This window comes from Porites lutea, chromosome 8, assembly GCF_958299795.1.
Source record: "Porites lutea chromosome 8, jaPorLute2.1, whole genome shotgun sequence".
Classification (NCBI taxonomy): domain Eukaryota; kingdom Metazoa; phylum Cnidaria; class Anthozoa; order Scleractinia; family Poritidae; genus Porites; species Porites lutea.
Window position 1 is genome coordinate 19996308 of NC_133208.1, and position 16228 is coordinate 20012535.

General features: G+C 37.9%; 1 protein-coding gene across 1 annotated transcript in view; it reads right to left on the reverse strand.

Moving 5' to 3' along the window:
• Positions 1 to 10493: 10493 nt before the first annotated feature.
• LOC140945321 (cubilin-like) overlaps positions 10494 to 16228 on the reverse strand; it is a 70090-nt gene continuing 64355 nt past the window's right edge. Inside the window, exons 2-6 of the mRNA XM_073394360.1 lie at positions 13938 to 14321; positions 13219 to 13590; positions 12181 to 12564; positions 11441 to 11803; positions 10494 to 10918 (exon numbers count right to left, since the gene is read on the reverse strand). Of these exons, the coding sequence (XP_073250461.1) occupies positions 10494 to 10918; positions 11441 to 11803; positions 12181 to 12564; positions 13219 to 13590; positions 13938 to 14321 (1928 nt within the window). The remainder of the gene's footprint in view (positions 10919 to 11440; positions 11804 to 12180; positions 12565 to 13218; positions 13591 to 13937; positions 14322 to 16228) is intronic.

The following is a 16228-nucleotide window of genomic DNA, read 5'->3' on the forward strand; positions in this document are numbered from 1 at the left end:
CTTTGCATTAAAAAAAACAGTAAAAATTATATATTTAAAAGCGGTTTGTCACGCTATTTGCTATCTTTTAAATGCTAATAACTGAACTCGCATAAATAGAATGGTCTAGCTTTGTTATTTTATAGACTATGTTTAAGCATTGAAACCGTTTCCTTTCGTCTGTTACAAAGGATAGCAAGGATGACCCCAAGGATCTACACGGATTAAGACAATGTTGTCCCAACTTTCTGAAGTTTTTTTTTTTTTAACGCTATAACTGCAAAAATCACCCAAAAAATTGTGATGGGTAATGCTGCCTGATGATATTTGCTTGATAAAGTTGATATCTTTGTTATATCTCTAACTCAGGAGAATATTTGTGACTTAACCCTTTCACTGCCAGAGTGCTTGATAGAGTTTTGTAAGGTGAATGTAACTTTCGAGTCTGCGGACAAAATCCTGTGTTGTGCATGCATGGCCACTCAAATGAAAGCTCTCTGTCTGTACTTTCACAGAAAGCTATTTCTTTTTCAACTTTCACAAAAGGAAATTTGGAAATTTGGTCAAAATTTGCTTTTGGCTAAATTTGGCAGTAAGCACATAATTGACCAAAAACAGCAACATCCTTGTGACATAGCCCCTTTTAGCACAAGATATAAACCCGTTCATTCAGTTATGAGTAAAACTGACGAAGAAACAAACAAAACAAAACAAAACAACGACTTTGAGTATTTCACCTACACTACATCAATTGCAATTGTTCATAACTTACTTAAGAGAGGGAACAAACCACGAGCCCATTGCGTTTCCATACCTGAGTATTGAACAATTCAGTGATACAAGAGACTAATTAAAACTTAAAACTTTATGATATAGTTCCAATATTAATGCTGTCTTTGAATTATAAATTGTTATCACCATAATTTTATAGTGAACATCCCAAATGGACATCCATGTTATAGTCAACTGACAGCTGTCAAAAAGAGCATCCGCTCACAAGTGGCACCTGACTGTATTGCGGACTCAAGTGTACAACTCATTGAGGTGAAGTGTTTTTTTTTTAAGTTATCCGCGAGCCAGCTGTTGGTTTTAATTGATGGCAGGCTCAGGTCCATAATGAAAGGCCATGTAATAAATAACTTATTAACCTGGTCCGTCGCTATCGCACGCTCAATACATCTGACTCAGTCTGAGATTTCCCTGTAATGACCTCACTCTCGGCTAATAAGTAGTATTTATTGTACCCCTCAGCATGGAACCAAGTATGAATTTTAATGAATCGGAACTGGCCTATCGGGAGTGTCAACAAGGTAATCGTTGACGTTTTAAAGATGTAAATACAGTAAAAACCCGCATATAAGAATCCAGTGATTAAGAACCTACAGATTGAAATTTAAATACCCAAAACTATAAGGACCTGTGAAGCCTGGCAAAGAAAAATAGGTTCTTATACAAAAAAAAATTGTCAAAATTGTCGATCTTAATTGTGTGAGAAACTTTTGACAAAAGGTTATTGTGTATACGTTTTCTTTGATTTACATCTGTTTGGATTTTCACTAGAAGTATGTTTTCCATAAAGCTACCGTGCAATATAGACGATTTAAAATCTTAATATCTCATTTAAAAAACACAGAAATGTATTGATATTCTTCTTGGACCTTGAATGTTTGCCATTATGTATTAGTAGTACAATATTTCTGCCAATGGTTACACTATGACAACCTCTGAAAAATAAGAACCTTTTAAGGAAGGTATACCTTTTCTCGGGCCTCAGGTATAGGAAGTGGTTGGGATTTCATTGGTTGTGAAGTTTATGAAAGGGAGGGAACTAAGACATTTCGGTCTGTGAAAGGACCAAAAAGGGCTCAAAAACGCATTTTATGGATGTGAAATTAAGAGACGAGAAAACTTCCTGGTTTGTATAGGTAATAGCATGATTTGTAGCGATATTTGGCATAAATACCACGAGTGATATTTCGAAATTGTTATACGTAATTTGAGACAACTTTGAAATCTCACGACTGGTATTTATGCCAAATATCACGTAACAAATCATGCTATTATTTGTTTATACTACTACCCGCAAAAGGTTTGTAATTTTCACATGTAGGTATTTCAAATTAAGCTGAAATACCACTGCTCTAAGCCAATCAAATTGGAGAAATTTCCCATGTAGACGGTGAATTTACAGCAGTTAAAAGGGAAGCAGTGTTTTAAACTAGTTAGGGGTACCATTTGTCAGCAGAAGGTAGACAGAATAGGTACATTTTCTGTCAAAAAATAATGGTCAGTTTATAAAAATGGTAAGTGGTTGGATCTCGTAGCGGAACTTCCCCGTATGACATTTCCTTCTGTACCCCCTCCCTCCCCCGCCCGGGCTACTCCAATGTGAACAATAAATCGTTGGACGTTCTCGCGTAGCAATTTACTACGCATGTTCATAACGTTGAGGAAGAAATAATATGTGCGAAATAAGTATGCGCCACATAAATGTCGCCATGATCCATACTACCACGCATTCATCGGAGCTCTTCAAGCGTTGTTTTGTAAATAGATGCCTTTTTAACTTTATTTAATTTAATTCTTAAAAGAAAACATGTTTTATTGCATGGTAAACTTGCACCTGTGCATGGGATTGTTTGCCTTAATCTATCAATAAAGATCTTCAAGAATGTCCGCTCGGCCTAACAAGTGCTAACTCATTCCAAGGACCCAGATTTTGAATACGTTTTTCAAATATATTTTGAATAATAAAGTGACTGTTTGCATTGACGAGAAACTAATAAATTCGATCGTGGTGTGCCCAACTGTTGGCCATTTAAATTTATGACATAAACTCGATATAGGGCCCTTCGCAGTGCTATAGTTGGAAGTCTTGGAACTAGTGTTGTTTACCTTACGCTCATCGTAGCAAGCTAAATCATTCTATTACCAATTAGTAAGCTACTGCAGCACTCAAAGTTATGAAGATTTTAAACTATTTCTTATCTCAGCTTTTGATTGTTCACATTGAAGGCGTAAATACGACAGACAGAGCTCACTTCTTGTTTTCGCATTTGTTGAACTTTAACGTGACGCTGAAGTGCTTCCCTCCACTGCGAAAGCATAAGTTATGCACATTGACTCAGTCAAACGTACGGCGTACGTCTCGGTTAAGATATCTTCTCTTACCTCCAAATCGTAGAACTCTTGGTAAGCCTCGATAGTTTTAGCATGAGAAGCTGCACCTAAGCTTTTCTAGCGTAATATCGAGCAGACGTCTGGAGCCAAAACGACTGCCTACCCATCGAACTTTTAACAGCAGTCCACAGGGAATTGCAAAGAAGCCGATATTCTTTGTTGTTGTTCTGTCGACCATTATACTCAAAGATGACAGTCAAGCTCAGTTTTCTTTAACTTCACTGATATGGGCGAAAAAAACAATCTTTGATCAAAACCTACTAAAGTATGACATTCTACACTAAGGCAACCTAACCGTGATTTCCCCGGCCACGGCCACGGCTGCTCCTACAACCGTTGTTAGGTTAACGTGCCATAATTTCTGGAGCTCATTAGCCTTAATACAATGCAACGAACAGACTGCTCTTAAGAAAGCTTTTTTTTCGTTTAGATTTTTATCGGATGACTGTCGTTAGTGGCCTTTTTCGATTGCGATCTATTAATAGACTAACTACAACATCCCAAAAGAGATATAGCAATCAAAAAGAAAATCAAACAACAAGTCAACCATTCTGAATTCTTTGGTTATGAGTGCTAGTTTTAGTTAGCACTCAGTGTGGCCTATGAGTTGGGTCCAATGAGAACGTCAAAAAGCATTAGGTTTAGACCCCGTCCACAAGTATCCGGATTTTTGAGAACTGAGATTTTTTTAACGTAGCGTATTCGAATCGATTTAGCCCGTTCACTCGAAAACGCGAAAAAAGATGGAAATACGATAACATCCCTTACGGAGCATGCGTCATGTTAGAAGTATATGATGTATGGCATCATCGTATTCGAAAACCACCCTTTTCGTCCGTCCATACGTAAACGAGAAGCCGACGTTTACAAAAATCTCCGCTCTGGAGAGCGTTTTTGAAAAATTGCGTTTTCGTTGGCCGTTTTTCACCGGATAAGTGTCGACGGTAGGCCAAACCGGGGGAAAAAAAGAACCTTTTTCAAACAAAAACAGACACGTGTGGACGGGGCTTTAGGCCTCGTCCACGCCTATCGGGTTATTTTTGAAAACGAAAAATCCGCATGCAACGGAGTTTTCGGGCAACAAAAATGTACGTTTTAGAAAACGATTACTATAGTGGAGTTTTTTAAAAACGCTGGCTTATCTTTTTAGTGTGGATGAACGAAAACTAGGTTTTCGAATACTGTGCAGGAGCGTAGCCAGCCCATAGACCTGTAAATTTTTTGTTTGATCAGTCTATCGCTTGTAATAAATCATGCGTTGTTGGGGTGAGCTAAAAAACTTTAAGAGGTCAAAGGATGGTGAGGTCAGTGCATGCTAGTCATGCGTACAATTTTCAGTATATGTGGAACTGAAAGTCAGCCAGGCCTACAAATACTCGAAAAGCTGGCTACGCTCATGTTGTGATTTCAGAGATCATACAGCGGATACCCTGTAAAGGATGCTACGTTTCCATTGTTTTTGTTTCAAACGATTCGAATTCGAATACGATACGAATAAGTGTGGACGCGTATTTTTTGTTTCAAAAACGGAGAAAAATCTCTGTTTTTAAACATATCCGGATAAGTATGTGGACGAGGCCTTAGATTGGCAAAACAACTTTGCGTGTCGAGTTCAAGACACTCTTTGGTGGACTTCTTTGCCGTTATTGCACCTCTAAGACGTGGAGTTGCCTATATTCCACGCTTTATATAGAACGTAAACGAATGACGATTGATTTCTCTTTCTCTTTTGAACTTGGATATTTTCTTACTAATTCAACTCCAAGAGGGTTCGCCTACATTAATTTATTATTATCTTTATTATAACAGTCTTGCTGAAGTTTCAAAGAACGCCGTTGTGCTTACGCACTTTTACCCGTTTTAGTCCGTTTTAGACTGAGACTTAAGTACAGGCTATAGGTGTAAAATGCAGAAGGAGTGATGCAGACTTAAGGGAAAATGTAGAATGAATTAATGTCAATTAAATTTCTGTTTGGGAGATTATAGTGGAAATCAACTCATGTGCATATCGCGTCTTTCTATTACCCTCTGATTTTTCGGGATCAAGGTAAGTACGGCATTGTGATCATGTCAAATGAACGAAATACATTCAAACATGTATTAATTAAGCGGTCACCACGATTAAGCGGTCGCGGTCACCTTCTTCGAGGTCCAAATGAGTTATTTTTTATTGTCTTGACTGTGACAAGAAGCTACAAGATGTATCATATAACAGTGCAACAGATACATTATAAGAGAGCTATGCAGTGATAAACTTTGAAAAGCTGTTTTACTAAACACTTTTCAAAGCCCCAAATGCGATCCAATTTTTTTTGCACTCTTGTCCAAATTTGTGTACTCGTCTTTCGTGTTTCCGCGTTAGTTAAACTTTCCTTCACTGATTTAGCGGTTGATTTTGTACTACAGTCCATTTGTTGGCCGGTCTCTCATGTTCAAATTTTGACTGAACTGCGTGACACAGTTTTTAACTACTTCACTTTATTCTGACAGAATAGTGGTTTCCCTCGGCCACTCCTTATTCCTTCCCAAGGAGTTTGAGTCATCGATATGAACAATGTACAATTCTTTCTCCGCCATTTCAGGCATAGTAAAATTCACCATAAGTTCGATTCTTTCCCAGAGAGGATTGCAATCCAGGATAATATCTTTCCTTGGGTTTTTACCCTACCTCACTCACTTTAGGTTAAGAAGCTGAAAAGCTCGGTTGTAAAGTTGGTTGACCGGTGTTTCGGTGTTATTCCGATATCAAGAGCGAGTCTCCCTAAAACCGGTCCACTGCGTTTCTGGTCGGAAAATCAGTTTCCTTTAAACCTTGCCCATGAATTTATCTTGGTCCAAAAGTAATTGCAACCGCATTAGTTTTTGAAAATATTTCAAAATAAAATTTTTCGGGAGGAAAATCACTTCAGCGCCCAGTGGCCAAATTTTTGGGGTGACAAAATCCCCACAAAATCCCCACATCTTCTAAACAACATACTTTTTCAGACCGACAAAGGGAATGCCCAAAAAACTACATCTTCTGTATTCAACTTGGCGTCAGCATCTTTTATTTAATAAATCCTGATATTTACAGTGCATTTATAATGGGATCCATTTCAATAGCTTTATTGACTCTTTATAACTCATAGACGGTTAACGCTGCAGTGTCCAATCCTGTACAGCCAGTTGCATAAGTGCCTGGAAAGGAAAACGTATGGGTGACTTATGCTATCAAATATCACTTACATTGAAAAAGCTCTCAACAGGTTTCCGTTTGTAGCCCCGTTCACCCTTAACCATCATAGGGTCGACAAGATCGTAAACTTATAATGTGATCCTCTCTAGTGGACAGGTGTAAATATTAATGTATGCCCTAACAACGGGAACCTTAGTACAAGTTTAGGCATTGAGCCTTGATAAGCCACGCCCATTTAATCTTTCATGATATACATTCTACTACGTCTCAAGTTAAACTGGCTTGCCCTTGTTCCACTTTTCTGCTGCAGTACAAAGGCACCATTTGCTCAGAAATGCATTGATTTGCTTCTCAAAATTGTACTGGTCACGAAAAACACGAGTGATTTTTTTTCTTCTTACCTGACCTCGAGCATGAGTATTTCAACAACGAAGCGTAGTGGTGGCTGAGTTAGTGAACCATGCCAATGCATCACACTGCCAAGATCTGTCAATTCTGCACACTTCAAGTTTTAATTTTTTCCTACCGATACAAAAAAAAACATAAAAACAAAAATAATTCCTTAGTCAGGAAAAGAAATGTAAATGAAATATTTTTAAGCTCAAGAAGTAAATACCATACATGGCCCTAGCCTGAGCAAATACCTGACATTTCGGGACGACACCACTAGTTTCCTCGCGGCTGAAATGACGTCTAAGAAACGATTACAGAAATTCCATACTGATGACAGATCTGGGTAGTGCTTATGATTGGCTGAAGAAAATTTCCCTCACGGTTCGACCGATCAGAATCACTACCCAAATCTGGGTAGTGAAACTTTCTGGAGTCATTTCTCAGACGTCATCTCGTGGGGGGAAACCAGTGGTGGTGGCGTCTCGAAATGTCGGCTGTTTCCTCAGGCTGACATGGCCCTATGGGTCCTCCCCACAATCTGAGAGCCTAGAACAGGGTATCTTAGAAGAAGGGTTACGTGTGTCTTATAAAACAATACTCGCTATTATAAGCCAGTTGTGTAGGGCTGCTCGTAAGGTCTCTCCTGATTGGTCGCAGAAAACAATGACATGTCATTCTTTCGATTGTTTCAGTATTGTTTGGGGGTCAGTTGGTGACTTCTCATCTGAGCAGCTGCTACATGACCCTAATGAGCGAACAGGGAAGGGTGAAAATTTGTAAGTATTCGCAGTCTGCCTTTAATTAATTTTTGTTCTCAATGTTATCTCTTTTCTTGCGCCTCAAAAGTGGACTGAACTATACAGGAAAGGTTGTGGATCAGGGGAGAATTTTAAATCCTGAGTTTGAACAGCTTTTTTGACGCATGCTGCCACGCCTGTCAATTATCTATTTATCAATATCTACAACAACAATACAACTATAAAGCGATGAAGCAACCTATCCAAACATTTCAAACACAAAAATATCTCTTTAAGCCCAAAGTACCAATGTTGATCTGATCTGTGAGTTGAAGCCTCTTCCTGTTAGACATTTCGTCACTTAATCAGTTTATACTACTACATGAGAAATTTCTGCAATTTGATTGGCTAACAGTTTTGAAATATCACTCGTGGTATTTAATGCCAAATATCACTACTAATTATGCTATTACCTATACTAATGTAGAGCAGACGAGCTATTAGTTTGCCTATACCAACCCTTCTTTTAGTCTATTTTTGCACTTTTTTTTCGCTCATCGAGGAAATATTTTAACCGATTAATTTAAGCTTTAATATGGAGTAACCAGAAGAGACAATTTTCATTCACACTATGCCAATATAAGTGTAGATTAGATAAAAAATTTTAAAAGCATTTATCAAGGATCACGATTAAGAAATATTGAATGGTACTCAACCAGGCCTGGTACTCAACTATGTCAGATTTGAGTTTCCTTAATTTGAAAACTCCAATCTAAGACATTTTTGTGGTACGGAGACTTGAATCTAAATCAATGTCAGACTGATTTGAGTTTCCTTAATTTGAAAACTCCAATCGAAGCCGTTTTTGTGGTGTGGAGACTTGAATGAAAGGTTTTCTGTGCATTAAAAAGCTTAAATGCAAGATGACCCACCATATGATCTTGAATTTTAAGTCTTTACCACTTGATAAATAGACTTAATAAACAAGATTTCACTTTATCAAGCTTAAATCTACATTGAGCTTTCGAACTGGATAAAAAAAATGGAGGTAAAATCAAACTTACACTGCAGTTAAAAATCACTACTCCGGAATCTGACAAGCGGAAACTTGTATTCAAAGCCTTTTACGTCACAAGTATAGGTTCAATACAAATTTCCTTAAACTTCGCAGTAATTGTAAATGCATGGTTTCCAGTACTTTTTCTTCCTTCTCACTGCAAAGTCTCAAAAACTAGCTATCTAATAAGGCTTAATTCCAAGCTTAAAGTTTGAAATTCTAGTCCTGTGTTTTAGAGGCCGACGGAAATCGATACTTTTACCAAGATCGTAAGAGTATGAGTTCAATCCTCTTGAACTGAGAAATCATGGCTAATCATGTTTGTCCAAGGTGGATTATCGGGAGCAACATGAACATAATTAACCCGTGATCTCTATTCGATTCGAAGTAGAAATCATCTTATTTCAAGCGCCTGGCACATATTAAGTTACACTAATAGTGGACAAAAACGGGCAATTGGAAGCCCCGAAAATATAATAACAATCCGAGAAACTTGTTTCGACGTCAACTGTTATCTGACTGATATCATAGACTGACAGGAAGAAAAAAAGAAAGTCAAACATCCTTGTGAGAACCAAAACCACTCAAAGCCCTGTAATTTAAACCTGTTGTAAACGACCACCTCTCTTTTAATAGCGACCGCGACAGCGTTTTGCGGTCGACGGTTTCATAATTTTCCATTCTTTTTAACCTCCCGTAAGCGCATGGTGTGATTTCGCTTTGTTCGCCTGTCAGTGCATACGAAGAAATTTGAGTGACGACATGGAACTACAGTAGACATATCGTAACTTCTCTTCCACAAAGTGAAAAAGTACATTCTCTTCAAAAAATAGATGTGTTCGGACCTCCTTTACGAAGAGACCACCATGGTCGCTTACGGGAGATTCGACTGTTTTTCCATAGCATTTAACTAAAGTTGGAAAGGTGCCCATCTTTTCCAATACATAGTTCTTTCAACCTCCTGAGAAACTTACTTGTGGGTGTCATTTCTGAGTCTTGGGTGCTTGTTGCTGTTGTGAAACCAAAAATATCATGAATAAGTTTTTAAGCGAGCTCCAGATTGGAGTAAAATCAGAAATTTGCTTCGTTACAACTTTATACTTTGATCTTCATATGATACTCACTTTCAGGTGTTACTTTTGTGGTAGTTATGTGTGGTAACTCTAATGAAAAAGACAAATAAACGAACAGAACAAAAACAAAGAAATTAGTTTCTCCCGCAAAACGTAGAATTAACGTTATATTTCCGTACGGCACCACTAAGGCCCTGTCCACACGTATCCGATTTAGTTTTTCTCCGGTCTGGCCTACCGTCCACACGTATCCGGTGAAAACGGTCACTGAAAACGCATCTTTTAGAAAACGCTCTCCACAGAGGAGATTTTTAAAAACTCCGGCTTCTCGTTTACGTGAGGACAGACGAAAACGGAGGTTTTCCAATATCGGCATTTTAGTTTGTGTTGTTTTACTTGGTAAAGTATTTGAATGTTACAGTTGCTATTAGCCTGTTATAAAGCATTATTATTATTCATTCAAAATATTTCCCCAGTTCTGATTGGCTAAAAGCACACGCATAATACACCATAAGCACTTACTGATGACCAAATTTGGAAGAACTTTGTGTTTAAGGAGGAAATGACGTCAAAAATGCAGGCTTCTACAGGTTAATGCACCGTTAACCGAGAAGACCTGGGGACGAGGTTGAGTTGTTTTCGTTCTGAAAACTAAAATGGCGGACACTTCACTCGTTTCAAGATTAAGAACTGCAGCTGGAACTAGGCGAAATAATGGCTTTTGAAAGAATAATAAAACAATTATTGAATTCGGCTTTCTATCATATGAACAATTATGGAGATCTCGGAGGGTGTTATCCGCCTCGGCGTACGGCGTCGACGGATAACACCCTCCTCGATCTCCATAATTCTTCATAAGATACTCAGCCTCATTCATTGTTAAATACTGTTTTATATAACTAGCTGAAATTGATCACCTGCACATAAACCTTTAACTTACCGGTGTTCGTTGCATTATATTTCACTTTGATGTAAGTTGCCTTAAATCCACGGTACCGCCGGTATGTACCACGATCAGAAACAAACGTCACCGTTAGGACATCTTTTACCGAATGGTATACTATCCCACGGTCTGTATAGTATCTACATCTTCGCCTGCCTGAAATGCCATCAGAGGATGAGCCATTTTGTATTTCCAGGTAGTCACACGCGCAAGATGAACCACAATTCGTAATCTGAATGTCTTCAATGAACACCAAAATGCGTTCTCCTTTACTTGCTATAATTTTCCAGCTGCATTTCACGTTCGAAGGGTAACGCCTTGGATAGTAAGGACTGGTAAGAACTCCTGACGTCTCATTCAGGGTTGCCATATTTGGACAGACTTCAAGCAATATAAATGGAGTGAGCGTAAGTATCGAGGACAATTGGAATTATACCACTTTAAAAAAAGAATCTTGTTAACTTAAGAAGGAATTAGATCAAAACTAAATGCAGGACGGCAGGACTTAATAATTTTGGGATGCGCTGGAGGCTTTTTTAAAATTTGTGTCGAGATTATATTGTGAACTAGTCACAGACAATTGACTGCCTTCTTACGATGTTTTTGAGAATCCGTTTCGTGACTCAAACGAACATTAATTGTAGTTGGTATTAGGCGCCTGCGCATACTCTGGCATAAAAAAAAATGTTCTGTCGTTCAAGATGTCTTTCTGTGTTATGAAGGCCCACGTGAACAACAGCTACATTAAGAAAATTCACAAATAACGCAACATCAATTGTGAGAAGTATGTTCGTAAATAATGGGATTTGGAATCTGTCATTTTACTTGAGAAGACTTTCTTGGTGATGGTTTTTAAATCTTAACTAAATCATTGATGTCTTGTAAATAACTTATACGAAGTACCTGAACTATAAGTGATAGCCGTGTAAGTTGCATTAAACCCTGGGTATTGACTGCGCAGAGACGTGAATATGACTTGAACGGAATTCCCTACCGAGTATACTGGATGGAAAAGAGACTGACCACACAACATGAACGGCTGATACCCATCATCTGAAGCAACATTTGTGACTGTAACACGGGCATGAAAGCAGGGACTATATCGATATGGCTCCAATTGAAAGTAGAGGAAGCTAAGTTTAATGATGTACCCGCTGGGAACTGTGATATTCCATGTACATTTGCTGTATTGAGGGTAGTTACTCGGAAAATTTGGAGTTGAAAAGAATCCACTTAGTCCATTAAGATATTCGCTAGACGTACAAGCTGCAACAAGGGAAAATAAGCATGACTTAGCTTTATAATTCAAAATCAAAGAGTAATTTTCTCTGTGAACCAAAAAAAGAAAACATCAATGGAAAGCGTTGCAATAGACAAACATAAAAAATAGGAGACCCGAAACAAAGCACTTTTAACATCACGCGAATGAAAATTGTTGGCATTCCATCGGCATTTTAATTTGTTTGTGTTGTTTTACTCCGTACAGTATTTTAATGTTACAGTTGCTATAAGCCTGTTATAAGGCAATAATTAATGTTTTCTATAACTTGCTAAAAATTGATCACCTGATCGCCTGCACATAAACCTTTAACTTGCGTTAACTTTAACTTTAATTTTGCTAAAGCCGATTTTTAATAACCTACCTGTGTTTGTTGCATTATATTTCACTTTGATGTAAGTTGCCCTAAATCCACGGTACCACCGGTATGTACCACTGCCAGAAACAAACGTCACCGTTAGGACATCTTTTACCGAATGGTATACTATCCCACGGTCTGTATAGTATCTACATCTTCGCCTGCCTGAAATGCCATCAGAGGATGAGCCATTTTGTATTTCCAGGTAGTCACACGTGCAAGATGAACCACAGTTCGTAATCTGAATGTCTTCAATGAACAACAAAATTCGTTCTCCTTTACTTGCTATAATTTTCCAGCTGCATTTCACGTTCGAAGGGTAACGCCTTGGATAGTAAGGACTGGTAAGAATTCCTGATGTCTCATTCAGGGTTGCCATTTTGGGACAGACTGCAAGCAATATAAATGAACTAGGCCTAAGTATCGAGGACAATTAGAATTATCCCACTTTAAAAAAATAATCTAGTTAACTTGAGAAGGAATTAGATCAAAACCAAATGTAGGATGGCAGGACTTAATAATTTTGGGATACGCCGGAAGCTTTTTCTAAATTTGTGTCTGAAATAACTTTTTGAAAATTATCGAGATTATATTGTGAACAAGTCACAGACAATTGACTGCCTTCGTACGGATTTTTTAAGAGTCCGTTAGATGACTCAAACGAACATATTAGTGGGTATTAGGCGCCTGCGCTTTCTCTGGCATAAAAAAATATGTTCTGTCTTTCACGTTTTCTTTCTTTGTTATGAAAGCCTATGTGAACAACAGCTACATTGGGAAAATTCACAAACAAAGCAACATTAACTGTGAGAAATATGTTCGTAAGTACTAGGATTTGGAATCTGTGATTTTACTTCAGGAAACCGGAATTCTACTTATCATTGGAATCAATAATCTAAATGCCAATGATATTCGGAATCCACTCCTGGAATCCAGAATCCAAGACTTTCTTGGATTACCCTTTATTGGGCGAGTTGTCGATGGTGATGGTATTTAAATCTTAACTCAGTCATTGATGTCTTGTAAATAATGTATACCAAGTACCTGATTTATAAGTGATAGCCGTGTAAGTGGCATTAAACCCTGGGTATTGACTGCGCAGAGACGTGAATATGACTTGAGCGGAATTCCCTACCGAGTACACTGGATGAAAAGAAGACTGACCGCACAGCATGAACGACTGATACCCATCATCTGAGACAACATTTGTGACTGTAACACGGGCCTCTGGACCATTATAGCAGGGAAAGTACTGATGTGGCTCCAATCGAAAGTAAAGGAAGCTAAGTTTAATGATGTACCCGCTGGGAACTGTGATATTCCAGGTACATTTGCTGTATTGAGGGAAGTTACTTGGAAAACTTGGAGTTGAAAAGAATCCACTAAATCCATTAAGATATTCGACAAAGGTACAAGCTGCAAAAAGAGGAAATAAACATGATTTAGCTTTATAATTCAAAATGAAAGAGTAATTTTCGCTGTGAACCAAAAAGAAAAACTCAATCTGGAAAGCGTTGCAATAGATAAACATAAAGAAAGGAGATTCGCAAGAAAACACTTTTAACATCATGTCAATGAAAATTGTTGGCAATTCATCGGCATTTTAGTTTGTGTTGTTTTACTCCGTAAAGTATTTGAATGTTACAGTTGCTATAAGCCTGTTATAAAGCAATAATGTTTTATATAACTTGCTGAAAATTGATCACTGATCGGCTTGAATAAACCCTTAACTTTGCGTTTAAAGCCGAGTTTTAATAACTTACCGGTGTTTGTTGCATTATATTTCACTTTGATGTAAGTTGCCTTAAATCCACGGTACCGCCAGTATGTACCACTGTCAGAAACAAACGTCACCCTCAGGACATCTTTTACCGAATGGTATACTATCCCACGGTCTTTATAGTATCTACATCTTCGCCTGCTTGAAATGCCATCAGAGGATGAGCCATTTTGTATTTCCAGGTAGTCACATGTGCAAGATAAACCACAGTTTGCAATATGAATGTCTTCAATGAACAACAAAATTCGTTCTCCTTTACTTGCTATAATTTTCCAGCTGCATTTCTCGTTGAAAGGGTAACGCCTTGGATAGTAAGGACTGGTAAGAATTCCTGATGTCTCATTCAGGATTGCCATATTGGGACAGACTGCAAGCAATATAAATGGACTGAGCGTAAGTATCGAGGACAATTAGAATTATACCACTTTAAAAAAAGAATCTAGTTAACCCGAGAAGGAATTAGATCAAACCCAAATAATACGGAACGGAAGGACTTAATAATTTTGAGCTGCGCTAAAACCTTTTTTTGGTTTGTGTGAGGAATAACTTTTTTAAATTATCGAGATTACATTGTCAACAAGTTACAGACAATTGACTGCCTTCTTACGATGTTTTTAAGAGTCCGTTCCTTGACTCAAACGAACATTTTAGAGGGTATTAGGCGCCTGCGCTTACTCGGCATAAAAAAATTGTTCTGTCGTTCACGTTTTCTTTCTTTGTTATGAAAGTCCATGCGAACAATAGCTACATTAGGAAAAATTCACAAACAACGCAACATTAACTAACCGCACAGCATGAACGGCTGATACCCATCACCTGAAGCAACATTTGTGACTGTAACACGGGCCTCTGGATTATTATTGCAGGGAAAGTACTGATGTTGCTCCAATCGAAAGTAGAGGAAGCTAAGTTTAATGATGTACCCGCTGGGAACTGTGATATTCCAGGTACATTTGCTGTGTTGAGGGAAGTTACTTGGAAAATTTGGAGTTGAAAAGAATCCACTAAATCCATTAAGATATTCGCCAGAGGTACAAGCTGCAAAAAGAGGAAATAAACATGATTTAGCTTTGTAATTCAAAATCAAAGAGTAATTTTGGCTGTGAACCCCCCCCAAAAAAACTCAATCATGAAAGGGTTCATAAAAAAAAGGAGATTCGCAAGAAAACACTTTTAACATCATGCGAATAAAAATTGCTGGCATTTCATCGGCATTTTAGTTTGTGTTGTTTTACTCCGTAAAGTATTAATATTTGAATGTTGCAGTTGCTATGAGCCTGTTATAAGGCAATACTGTTTTATATAATTTGCTGAAAATTGATCACCTGATCGCCTGCACATAAACCTTTAATTTTGCGTGTAAAGCCGATTTTTAATAACTTACCGGTGTTTGTTGCATTATATTTCACTTTGATGTAAGTTGCCTTAAATCCACGGTACCGCCGGTAAGTACCACTATCAGAAACAAACGTCACCCTCAGGACATCTTTTACCGAACGGTATATTATCTTACGGTCTTTATAGTATCTACATCTTCGCCTGCTTGAAATGCCATCAGAGGATGAGCCATTTTGTATTTTCAGGTAGTCACACGTGCAAGATGAACCACAGTCCACAATATCAATGTCTTCAATGGACAACACAATGCGTTCTCCTTTACTTGCTATAATTTTCCAGCTGCAATTCACGTTAGAAGGGTAACGCCTTGGATAGTAAGGACTGGTAAGAACTCCTGATGTCTTATTCAGGGTTGTCATATTGGGACAGACTGCATGTAATATAAATGGACCGAGCGTAAGTGTCGAGGACAATTAGAATTATACCTGTTTCATCCAAAAACCGTAATGACTGCGTGACTATGAGCATTGATTTAGTTAAAGTTGAAAGGGATTATGTTTACGAACGTTGATTGACATTGATTCTATACATTGATTTAAAAGCATTAGGTTATTGCATTTCGAGCCAGTTTTTTCAGTAGAATCGAAGTGAGAAGGAAGTTTATAGTCTGTTTATAAATCCGCTTACCTGAAGAATGTTTAAAGCATCTGCCAACCTGTAAGGTGCGACTGTTATAACGACCTGCCACAGAAGTAAGCTTACATTGAAGTTTTCTGAATTTAGCTACAAGATTAAGACTCGATTTGTGTTTGTTCTGATTGCGAATTATAAATGTATTTCTCTAGATCGAATAATTATTAAAGCTTGGCTTGATATTATGCGGTTTGTGGTGGTTTTTTGAGCTAACCAGTTCCAAGGGAAGCATTTTCATTCGAT